Source organism: Balaenoptera ricei, chromosome 15, assembly GCF_028023285.1.
Source record: "Balaenoptera ricei isolate mBalRic1 chromosome 15, mBalRic1.hap2, whole genome shotgun sequence".
NCBI lineage: Eukaryota > Metazoa > Chordata > Mammalia > Artiodactyla > Balaenopteridae > Balaenoptera > Balaenoptera ricei.
In genome coordinates, this window is record NC_082653.1 from 52,770,035 (window position 1) to 52,782,235 (window position 12,201).

General features: G+C 56.9%; 1 protein-coding gene across 1 annotated transcript; it reads left to right on the forward strand.

Annotated features, from left to right (window-relative positions):
• Positions 1-4,278: 4,278 nt before the first annotated feature.
• On the forward strand, positions 4,279-8,547 carry PRSS22 (serine protease 22). Its single transcript, XM_059896534.1, has 6 exons — positions 4,279-4,441; positions 5,096-5,122; positions 5,511-5,682; positions 5,926-6,203; positions 7,274-7,431; positions 8,038-8,547. The coding sequence occupies exons 1-6, from the start codon at positions 4,360-4,362 to the stop codon at positions 8,296-8,298; spliced, it is 978 nt and encodes a 325-aa protein (XP_059752517.1). The 5' UTR covers positions 4,279-4,359; the 3' UTR covers positions 8,299-8,547.
• Positions 8,548-12,201: the final 3,654 nt, after the last annotated feature.

Consider the following 12,201-nt stretch of genomic DNA (forward strand, 5'->3'; position numbering starts at 1 on the left):
GGTGAGCAGTGTCCCTGAGACCAGCCAGGCCAGGTTCCTCAAAACCATTAGTGCCCTGGAAAAACTTGCCTGCAGACAGCACAGCCTGGCCATTGCTCAGTCGGCGCTCAGCCTGGCGTGGCCTCCAGCCCTTTGCCTGAGCAGTCATGACAGACATAGCGGGGCTGACAAGCCTCTGCACAGATGCACAAACCAAGGCCAGGTTGGAAGAAGCAGCTGCTATGTCCCTGGCTCCTTCGGAGTTCTCTGCTTGCTCTGGGAGCTTACTTGAGTCACCTGGCAGGGATGGAGCATCTATCTGTTCTGTCCCAAGCCCTGCCCTCCGAGCGCAGGAGATACCCAAAGACGCGGTGCCCTGGCTGGCCCAAACCGCAGAATGCGGGTGGGTGAGTGGGGCTGGACTGGAATCAGGCCTCTCAGCCCAGCGGGGCCCAGTGTTGCCACAGCTTCTGAGGTTCATGAAACGGTGGATATTCAGATTTCTTTTTCCATTTTTTAATTGTAGTGAAATATACATAAGATTTATCATTTTAGCCATTTTTAAGTGTACAGTCCGATGGCATTACATACGTTCACAGTGTTGTGCAACCATCACCACCATCCGTCTCCAGAACTTTCATCTTCTTGAGCAAACTCCTTATCCATTAAACACTAACTCCGATCCCCCCTCCCCCAGTCTCTGGCACCCACCCTCTACTTTCTGTTGCTATGAATTTAACTGCTCTAGGGACCTCATATAGGTGGAATCATACAGTATTTGTCCTTTTGTGCCTGGCTTATTTCACTCAGCATAATGTCCTCAAGGTCCATCCATGTTGTAGCATGTGTCAGTGCTTCATTCCTTTTCATGCTGAACAGTACATAATGGTCCACCTTTTGTTTATCCATTCATCCATCGATGGACACTGGGTTGTTTCACCTTTTTGTCTGCTGCGAATAATGCTGCTGTGAACATGGGTGTGCAAACATCTGTTTTAGCAGGGACTCAGAAAAACATTTGTACACTTGTGTTCACAACAGCATTAGTCAAAATTCAGATTTTTTTGACCGCGCCGCCTGGCTTGTGGGATCTTCGTTCCCCAACCAGGGATCAAACCCGTGCCCCCTGCATTGGAAGCATGGAGTCTTAACCACTGGACCGACAGGGAAGCCCCCAGATTTTTTTTTTTTAATGTGGATTTGCCCAATTTAAAAAACACAGCAGTGCGGGTCTGACCAAACCCACTGGAGGGCTAGATTCCACACCTGGAATGCAGTGCTGATCTCAGCCAAGTGGCTTGCCTGGAGTTCAGCGTGACCCCCACCTCACCCCGGCTCCCCTCTCCAGCTCAGAGATCCAGCCTCTCCTTACAGAAAACAGCTCGCAATCTCCAAGCCAGGGCCAGAACTGCATGAAAATGAGCCTCAGAGGAGAGAGCAGTTCCTGCGGCCGATGCTCTCTGCTGGGTTTCTGTCTGCAGGGCTCCTGCCCTAAAGCCAAGGCTCCCTTATATGGTTGGGCCCACAAGGACCCTGGTGGTCTGGTGGCCTCTGCCCCGAGTACCCTGTCCCCGTGCCCTGAGCTGGTTGGCCCTCACCCCGGATGGCTCTCCCCACCTCTCCTCCTAGCGTCCCCAACTCATACTCTGGAGCCAGGCCCAGTGTCACCTACACAGGGAGACCGGGTGGCCGGGCCAGGCCCCCTTAGCCCCTGTGCTTCTCCTTTGCCACTGGAATCCTCCATTCCACCCACCGAGACTTTGAGTTTGCTCTTCCTGCGGCTGGAATGGCCTCTGACCACACCCGCCTCTGCCCCTCTCCTGCAAGTCTCAGCTGAAGGTTTGCACTTCTTCCCTGGGCTCCTGATTTAAGATTACAAACCCCAAAACCCCACACCCCACCTCCTGTTCCCCCTCCCCACCCCCACCCCAGAGTCCCTTCCAGCTTTGGTTTTCCCCATAGACTTTATCATCTATTAAACTACATGATTTACTTATTTATGTTGTTTATTCTGTTTCCCCTGGTGTCCCTGCCATGAGGGCAGGATTGTCTTTGGTTTGGTTTATTCACAGCTGTATCGCAGTAGGTGCTCAGTAGATTTGGTTGGATAATGAACGGATACCCCTGATCAGATATCTGCCAGACTCCGGTGCCCACATCTGAGATGCTGAGAGAAGGGGGGCAGTAAGTCACTTCTCTGGATTGAGCATCGCTGGCTCCAGCTGCTATGCCCTCTGAGGCCTCTGCAGCCCTATCTGTCACCCCCACCTCCCTGCAAAGTCATCAGTGGTCTGAGACGGCCTGGCAGGGACACGGAGAGTGGGTGGCAGGGTGGGCAGCCCATCCATCTCCTGCCCCGGCGAAGAGATGCCCAGCCACGTTGCCTGGCATAGGTCTGGCATACTGTGGGCACAATGAATATTCTGTTTGAATGAATGTTGAAACATACCAAGGTCTCCACTCCTTGGGAACTGGGGAGCCGGTCTGTGGGGTCCTTTTCCAGGACTTGTACCAGGTAGTCTTCACTGGCTTTTCTGGACTTCCCCTGGTTCTTCCAGGACCCTTCCCCTTGGGGCTATCTTCCTGGCCACCCCATCTCGAGGACAGCAACATCTTGGGGCACATGCCTGCCCCTTGGATCACCTGGGAAGTGATCCAGGTGGCATGAATGGCATGAAGAGCTGGAACAGAGAGGAACTGGAGAGGCAGGAGGCTGGAGCAGTTGGTCCCCAGTGGAATTCTCCAGACTCACTTCTTCCTCACTTGTTTATTCATTCAACAAACATCCATCGAGACCCAGTGTGCACCAGGTACCAACCTAGATCCCGAGGATCCATGGGGAAACTCCTCACTGTCCCTCCCCTCTGAGAGTCGCAGCACACAGCACCCACCCTCAGGAGGGCCCTCCAGGGTCCACGCCTGAAGCCCCCTCCTTCCCTGACACTCCTACCCCAGTCCCAGGCCTCTGTGCCCATCCCCCCATGACCCCTTGCGGTCATTACTTGCTCACTGCCTCCCACCCCTGGGGAGACGTGTGCTGTCTAAGGACAGGACATGTGTCTTATTCATTATCGTGTCCCGGTGCCCAGCACAGGACCTGGCATACAGCAGGTGCCCAATTCTCTAGAATTGGGGTTCACATCTGGGCTCCTCCTCTCACCAGCTGGGGGACCTTGTGTAAGTCACTAACCTAAGTGGCCTCAGTTTGCTAATCTGCAGAATGGGAATAATAATAAGGGACTTTGCAGACTGAATGAGGTGGTGCCTGGCTCACTAAGCACGCCGTAACTGCTGTTATGTCCGTGCCCCTCCCCAGGCATATCGAGGGCCATCGCAAGGTTTGTTGATCAAATGACTGAAGGACAAAGATACACAGTCTCACTCGGAAGAAGCCTGACTCCTCCTGCTCAGGGCACGGGTGTCTGGAGTGTGGGGCGCTGAGTCACGGAAGACCTGACTGCAGGGTGGGGGCTACAGGATCACATGGGCAGATTCCTTGGGGGAGCATTTCGCATCCCACACCCCCACCTGGGCTCCCCGCTCAAGCATCACCCAGCAGCCGTTTGACCCCAAGGAGGAGTCCAGGGGGGTGGTCCTGGGAGCACAGGGGCTGGGGTGGGGTGTGGGGACTCAGCATCCCAGCCCTCCCCAGGCAGCCGCATCAGTCACAGCCACCTGGGCAACTGGCTGCCCCGTCCGGGCTTCCTGGGAGTCCAGGTGAGAGATGAATCCTCAGGCTGCTGAGTGACAGGGCCCACAGGAAGGTGTCCCCGGGACAGGTGGCCACTGGGGGTCTGATTCACGCCTTCTGGCAAGTGGGTTAACGGGATCCCCGAGCCCAGGGCTGGGTCAGGTCTTCCGCTGAGTCACAGGAGCCATTACGGAGCCTCTGGGCAGCCCCTTGCCCGCTGTCACCCACCCGAGGCCCCAGGGCCTCCCCAACGGCTCCCGCCACTGCGGACCCAGGCCCCAGGGTCTGAGTGCCTTCCTTCCCCACCTGGACCACCCCCCCTTCAAGCTTAAGGGCCTTTCTCTGCCCTGCCCCCCCCCAGTCAAGGTCAAGGCCCAGCCTAGACCTGAGGGCCCAGGTTCCCTCGCCTGCCCCTCCAGAGCCCAGATCCTGAGACCTGAGTCCGCGGATCCAGGCCCGAGGTAGGGGACCCAGCTAGAGCCCTCCCACCCCCACCTCCAGCCCCACCCCCACCCCCGACTTTAACGGCTTATTTCCTCCCCGAAGCCCCACCCCCTCCCTGTGACTGACAGCCCGGGGTGGCGGGACTGAGCCACTCACTTGGGGGACTGGTCCGACGGCATTCCGCCTCACAGGATAAAACCTGGGGTGGCCTGCAGGGAACCCAAGCTCTCCTGTCGGCAGTGGCCATGGTGGTTCCCAAGACTCTCCCTGCCCTGGGGAGGCACTACCTCAGGATTGTAACCTCCTTGCTGCTTCTGGCTGCTCCAGGTGAGTCCTGAGGGCCTGCTGCCCCCTCCACCCCTTCCCCATTGTCCACCCAGCCGCCCTCCCTCTTGGTGCTGCCTGAATCCCTCCTCTCCCTCTCATCTGTTGCTCTGTTCCCCCACCTCCCTCTCTCCCTCTCTCCCTCTACCTCTCTTCCTCTCTATCATTATTTGCCTGCTCTGAGCCTCAGGTTCCTGCACAGCTGTGAGGAGTACGTGAAACACTGCACTACAGGGCCCAGGACAGGGCTGAGCGCAGTCAGCGCTCAGCGTGCTCAGCTCTGCTTGTTATTTACCCTCTTCATGTCCCGTTCCTGTCTCTTGGGTCTGCATGGTCCACTGCTGGGGCAGCGGCATCCAGACCTCTGGCCTGAGAGGGGGGTTCTCACTCTCACCTCAGTGAGACATCCCAGGAGCTGACCCCTCACCCCCAGGCAGGCTGGATGGAGCCCGGGCACAGGCTGCACCGGAAGTTGCAGGGAGGCCAAGGCCGCAGCTCACAGCGAGGGCCTGAGGTTTCTGTCTGTCCTGCCCAGGCTCCAGGAAATGCCCCGCCTGGGGTGGCCTGGAGGGCCCCAGGGACTGAGCCACCGGGAAGGATCGCTGGGCACCAGGGCTCCCCTCCACCGGCCTGACCCTTTCTTTCTCTTGCCCTCAGCCACCCTAGCTGCTGCCAAGACAGCTGGTAAGTCAGAGCTGCCCTCAGGGAAGCGGGGAGGGAGGAAGCCTGAAGGGCAGGGTAGTGTCTGTGTGTCTGTCTGTGGGGGACAGGTCAGAAGCGGGCAGTGGGGCAAGAGGGGGTTTGAGCTGGAGAGGAAGGGCAGGCAGGAAACGAGGCCCAGAGAGTCGGGATGCGGAGGAGAGAGGCCCAGGAGGGGGTGAGCGGCTAGAGGACCAAGTGCTGAGCCAGAGGGGAGGGCAGAGGGTGGAAGGGCCGGGAAAGAGGCAGCAAAGGACGGAGCAGGGTGGGAGGAGACTGGAGCACAGGCCTAAGTGCTGAAGGCAGGGAAGGGGGGCTGGAAGGGATGAGGATTGTGCCTGAGGGTTTGACACACCGGCCCCTCCTCCGCCAGGCCCCCCAGCCTGTGGAAAGCCCCAACACCTGAACCGAATCGTGGGTGGTGAGGACGGCACCGATGCCGAGTGGCCCTGGCTTGTGAGCATCCAGAAGAATGGCACCCACTACTGTGCAGGCTCCCTGCTCACCAACCACTGGGTGCTCACGGCCGCCCACTGCTTCAAGGGGTACATATGCTCAGCCGGTCCCCTCCACTCGATTCCCCAGACCCGGGGCTGCCCACACGGCCCCGGCTTCCAGGCCTTAGTCCAGTCTTGGGTCCCTCAGGGGAGTCCCTGCTTCTCCCCAGAAGCCTCTTTTGCTCACCAGGGGCCTTCATATGCCTGCCATTCCCCCAGAAACCCTTCCCAGACCCTTCCTGACCACCCAGTGGTTCCTGGCTGATGCCACCCCCTCCCTCTCCCTTCCAGCCATCTGAACAAACCAGCCCTGTTCTCTGTGCTGCTGGGGGCCTGGCAGCTGGGGAACCCCGGCCCGAGGTCCCAGGAGGTGGGTATTGCCTGGGTGCAGTCCCACCCTGTGTACTCCTGGAAGGAAGGCGCCCATGCTGACATCGCCTTGGTGCGCCTGGAGCACGCCATCCAGTTCTCTGAACGCATCCTGCCCATCTGCCTGCCTGATTCCTCCGTCCATCTCCTTCCGGACACCAACTGCTGGATTGCTGGCTGGGGGAGTATCCACGATGGAGGTGTGGCTTCTTTCCCACCAGGGGGGTGGGGGTGGGTGGGGATAGAGGGTGGTGGACACTGGGAGATACAGGTGCCATGGGCAGCAAAGGATAGAGGCCAGAGGCAGAGCATGACACAGATAGAAGAAAAGACAGGCTGTGACCCAGAGATGTGACGACGCAGAAGCCTAGGTGGATAGTTCTAGATCATTTCTAGTTAAAAGGTACCTTTTGCTGTGTTCTGAGGCAAAGATGCCAGATCAACCAAGATATTAAGTGATATAGGAACAGCTGAGAGGAGGTGTCTATGGGACCAAGCTGAACCAGGTGAATATGAAAACAGCCCTAAGATTCCAAATCTGGAATAAATGCCCCCTGGTGGCATCATGACACAATTGCAGGCAAAATTCCCAGGAGAAAATGCAGTCTCCATAAATGGTAAAATATAATTGGCAAACCAAGTCTGGAGGTTTGGAAAACCTCATCTAGAAACACAAATTAGATTAGATAAAGTAAGAGGCAGAGAAGCAGTGACATATATATATGGAACTTTAACCAGATTCCAGAATTAAGAGAAATGACACCAGTTTGGGCGTCTGGGGACCCCACTGACTCTGAAGTTTCAGCCAGCCTCCCCACGGTCATTCTTAGGGGTTCCTGTGAAAGGTGGATTTATGAACTGGGGAAGGTCTACAGACCAACCCTAGGGTCAATCCCCCTAGGGGATGGGGGCGGGGGTGGTCCCTCAAGTCCCAGTAACATTCAACACTGAGTGGCCATTAGTCTGTAGCAGTACCGGTGCTGGTTAAAGTAATGCCTGAGACGGGACAAGCCTGGACCATTGGTTTGAACCATCTCATTGGCATCAGAGATCTTGTTAAAGATTCAGAGCTTCAGGCTGCACGTTCATTTGGGATTCAGTAGGTCCAGAGTGGAGTCCTGGAATTTGGGCTTTCTGCAGGCATTGTGGGAGAGCCTGACAGAGCTGATCCATTTACCCTTTGAGAAACGCTGCTGAGGGAATTGAGGAGGGAATTGAGGAGGCCACCAGGAGAGTCTCCCAAGCCTGACTCTCTCCTCCCTGCTCCCAGTGCCCCTGCCCCACCCTCAGACCCTCCAGAAGCTAAAGGTTCCCATCATCGACTCAGCAGTCTGCAGCCGCCTGTACTGGCGGGGAGCCGGGCAGGGAGCCATTACGGAGGACATGCTGTGCGCCGGCTACCTGGAGGGGGAGCGGGACGCCTGTCTGGTGAGCACACCACCTCCTTCCCAGCCCTGCCCCACTGAGCTCCATCACCCCTCTCCTCCTGGGCCTCCTCCCAGAATCGCCTGTGACCTGGTAGGCCCCCTAGATAGATGCCTACAGAACCCGGCCCCAGCCTGGCTCAGCCATTCATACATCAAACATTCTGAGCACCTCCGGTGTGCCTGACCCCATTCTCAGGGAGCTGGCATCCTCCTGAAAGGGTGCCACGGTCCTGGCCCCCAGAACCAGCTCCAGCTCCACCACTGTGGCGGAGCACGGCGGGACGGTGCGATGGTCCACACCCGGGCTGGGTCAGTTTTCTTCTTTCTGAGCCTCAGTTTCCTCAACTGTGAAGCAAGTCACAATCCTCCCTGCCTCCAGGGCTGTGAGGGAGAAGGTCTAGCACAAAGTGCTTCTTACCGGAAGTGAGCCTGGGAAGTGTGTCCTTCCCCGCCCTCCCGGTCCTGGTGGCGTTGGTTAGAGTGCCGCGGCCCCCAGGTCGGAGAAATGGTCCCCCGCGAAGGGAACTGCCACCCGCTGCGGTGCGGGTCCTGGGCTCTGCTCACCGCTTGCCCCACGCGGGTCCCTAACCTTCCCTCCTCTCCGCAGGGCGACTCCGGAGGTCCCCTGATGTGCCAGGTCGAGCGCACCTGGCTGCTGGCGGGCGTCATCAGCTGGGGCGAGGGCTGTGCGGAGCGCAACCGGCCCGGCGTCTACATCAGCCTGGCCGCCCACCGCTCCTGGGTACAGGGGATCGTGCAAGGGGTGCAGCTCCGCGGGCACTCGCAGGGTAGCGGGCCCACAGGGCGCCGGGGACGGGCTCTGGGGGCGCGGCGAGCTCGCGGGGCCGCCCGGGGCCGCGGGGTTTAGGGATCTGGGGAGACCACGTGCTGTTTCCTCTGTTGTAAATAAGCGGTCTACCTCTGGGGGGGCGCCCGAGTGCCGGCGCCTGATCTCCTCCGCGGGGAGGCCCCGCCCCGCCCCTGGGCTCAGGCCCCACCCCCGAGGCCCGGAGCGCCTTTGTGTACATACATGTTAATGATTTTTACAGTTATTTGTAACTCCTCCCACACGTCTTATTTATTCCTCCAATTTCAATAAATTGTTTATTCCCCAGTTCCTATTTTTTCCCTCGTGTATGGGAACATTGGGAAGCAGGGTCCAGTTGGGGTTAAAACGGGGGCTGGCAGGTAGGAGTTTGGATGGTGGTCTGGCCAGGGACCCAGGTGTCCTGCCCACCTAGGATTCAGCATCCTGACTTTTGACCTTTGCACTGTCCTTTTGTAACCCCTTGCCACCAGAGAGACCAAATGGAGAGGAGACAGGAGGCCCAGCTCTCCCACAAGAAAGGTGGGTGTTGGGGGCTGCAGGGCCAGGCAGGTCCCCAACCTGCCTGTTGAATTTCCGAAACAGGGCTGGCTAGGAGAACCCCCGCCACACACACACGAGAGTGGGGTGTCCCCCATCCTCCCTCATTTTAGAGCCGGGTGTCTCAGTTTGGGCTGAGGCAGCCAGGACTCCCCAGGAGCTGACTCAGCCAGTGACTCACTGCCGATTCTGTGAATCCTCCCCCCAGAACGAAGGAGCAAAACAGTGAGACAGCAGGTCTCCGTGGGGGCTTGAGTCACCTCACCTGCCCCCACGGGGTGGGGCTGAGAGCTGAGTCCTAGGCCACCATGGGGTCTGCCTGGGACCGAGCTAATGCTCCCCTTTCCCACCGCCCACCTTCCTGCAGCCAGGCCTCTGGCCTCCTGGACCAGCCCTGCCCCTCCTCCCAGGGCCCAGGACGCTGTACCCCATCAGCCCCACCTGGGCTTCCCAGAAACAAGCGAATGTGCAGGCAGGGCTGTGTGGTTGGTTTGATGAGTATGTGCGGGAGAGATTTTTTCTAACAGTCAGGAAGACAAGTAGGCCCGGCTGTGCAGAGGACAGAGCTGAGTGGCTGCCTCAGGGTCTCCAACTAGAAATGATCAGTGCAGTGAGCTTGAGGAGGCAGCACAGGTGTGGTTTGGTTGGTTGTTTGGTGTCCTTTACTGGGAGCATTGTTCTAAAACTTTTGTTCATATTGTTTTGATTACCCCCATGTTAATAAGTGCTGTGGGGTTGGTCTTATCAACAAACAAACGCTAACCTGGCCTCCCGCTGGCCTGGGAACCAGCTGGGGGGTGAGCAGGTGGCTCAGGTGAGGCCCCTCCCCTTTGTGACCTGGTCCCGCTTTACCTGTCACTCTGCTTCCCTTGTCCACTTACCCTCCTCTCTGGACTCAGTCTCCCCTCCCCCCCCATACCCCTCCACCAGTGCCTCATTCGCTGCCCTTCTTCCTGCCTCCGTTTCCCCCTCTGCCCTCCAGGCTCTTCCTCTGTTCCTCGTTCCCCCACGTCCTGTCCCTGTCCCCTCACTCCTTCTCTGTCTCTGTCTCTGGCCACTGGCCTCTGTGGCTCAGTGTCCCCCACATCCTGTCTCTCACCGCCCTCTGCCTCTGCCTCCAATGGCATCCTGACAGAAGCCCCTGAGAAGGCCACACCTAGAAACATCTGCTGGGGGGACTTCCCTGGTGGCACAGTGGTTAAGAATCCGCCTGCCAATACAGCAGACACAGGTTCGAGCCCTGGTCCAGGAAGATCCCACATGCCGTGGAGCAGCTAAGCCCGTGCGCCACAACTACTGAGCCCACATGCCACAACTTACACCCCATGCTCTGCAACAAGAGAAGCCATCACTATGAGAAGCCCACGCACCGCAACAAAGAATAGCCCCCGCTCTCCGCAACTAGAGAAAGCCCACATGCAGCAACGAAGACCCAACGCAGCCAAAAAAAATAAAAATAAAAAAAAAATAAAATTAAAGAAAAAAAGGAAACATCTGTTGGGGCTGAGAAGTCACCCCGTAAATGTGGGACCCTCAGGTGAGGGTGGGTTTTCTCTGAGCTGGCCATCACCCTCCAGGGAGCCCCAGAGCCGGAGGCACCTTCCCACAGCCCCAAGAAGCCTGACAGACGGGCTGGGCCATGGGGTGGGGAGCCCGCCCTGGGTCCAAAGTGTGACAAGATTTCCAGTGACTCCTTCCCCAGTCGGGTGGGGGGTCCAGGAGGTGGAAATGTGGTCAGTCTAGCCCTGGTGGGGTCCACACCAGCATCGCAGAGAGCCTGTTTGCCCCTTGTTTGGAACCAGGCCAGGAGCAAGCCCCAAATGGGCGGGGGTGGGGGCCATCACTGCTTCGGCTCCGCCGACACCTCCTGCCTCTGGGGGCTGCACATGGAGCCCCTTGGGCCTGTCGGGCTAAGAGGAAGTGCCAGTGGGAGGGGCTGGCATGCCAACCTGGGCTCCCAGCAGGTGCCTCCACTCACCTTTAACCCCCCACATGGAGCAGCCCCAGGGAGAGTCCTCCTTACCTCCCCCAGGGCAGGGGTGCCGCCATCTGGCCACAGTGACCCATGTCCTTACTATGGAAGTGCCTTAGTCATAGGCTGCGAGGTCTGGCTACTGCCTCCACATGCTCCTTCCCCAGATCTTTAATTCTTTAGAAGACTTTCACTCCCACGCCAGGGACCTGCCAATTCGTCTCTATTGTGCATCCAGAACAAGTGTGTAAATCACATCTAACCCCATGAGCTCCCTTGGTGGCCGACTCCTTTGGCTGGCTAAGCCAATAACCCCATTCCAACACCCCTCCCTTCCTTCTTCCACCTTAGAGACTGGAAAAACTAAATGCTCCTTTCCACAGTCTCCCACAAGGTCCCAGTGGAAACAGATGTCTGATGGGTAGTTTCTTGGGAAGACTTTGTTTTGTTCCTGATAACAGGAACATGTTCAGTTGGCATTATCCTTTCCCACCGTCTGCCTACTTCTAGTCTTGGATACAGATGTAATGCCTAACCCTTAGCAGCCATCTTATCACCATGAGGCTACGAGTTGAATAACACCTAAATTGACAGTGAACAAAGATTCAGAAGCTGCAGGTGTGAGGACATGGTTGAGAGGTTGCCTCCATCCTAGACAGCCACCTCCATCCTTCTTGTGTGCTTTTAAGCCACTGTTGGTTGGATCTTTTACTGCAGCTAAATGCCTTTGTAACTGATATACCTGCTTCAGACCCTCTGTCAATCTAAAACTATTCTGAAGAATCGTTTTTTTAAATTATTTATTTATTTATTTATTTTTATAAATTTATTTATTTATTTATTTATTTTTGGCTGCATTGGGTCTTTGTTGCTGCGCCCGGGCTTTCTCTAGTTGCAGCGAGTGGGGGCTACTCTTTGTTACGGTGCGTGGGCTTCTCATCGTGGTGGCTTCTCTTGTTGTGGAGCACGGGTTCTAGGTGTGTGAGCTTCAGTAATTGTGGCACATGGGCTCAGTACTTGTGGCTCTCAGGCTCTAGAGCGCAGGCTCAGTAGTTCTGGCGCACAGGCTTAGCTGCTCTGCGGCATGTGGGATCTTCCCGGACCAGGGCTCGAAGCCGTGTCTGCTGCATTGGCAGGCGGATTCTTAACCACTGCGCCACCAGGGAAGCCCACAGAAAAGTTTTAGATCAACAGAAAATTTTTTGCTTTTTTTTTTTTTTTTTTTTACAAAAAACACTGTTTGTTATCATGGAAACAGTATGTCAGATTTCGTCAGTACAATCAAATCACACTTAAATTATCCAAATTATGAAGGCTTTGAGCTCATACCTGTCCACAAGAGCTTTGGACCTTCAGAGGGTGTCCCAGTTAGTTTCATGTTTTCATATCATGCTTACTCAAGAGCAATTATTTTTTTTCTCTCCCTTTCCTGC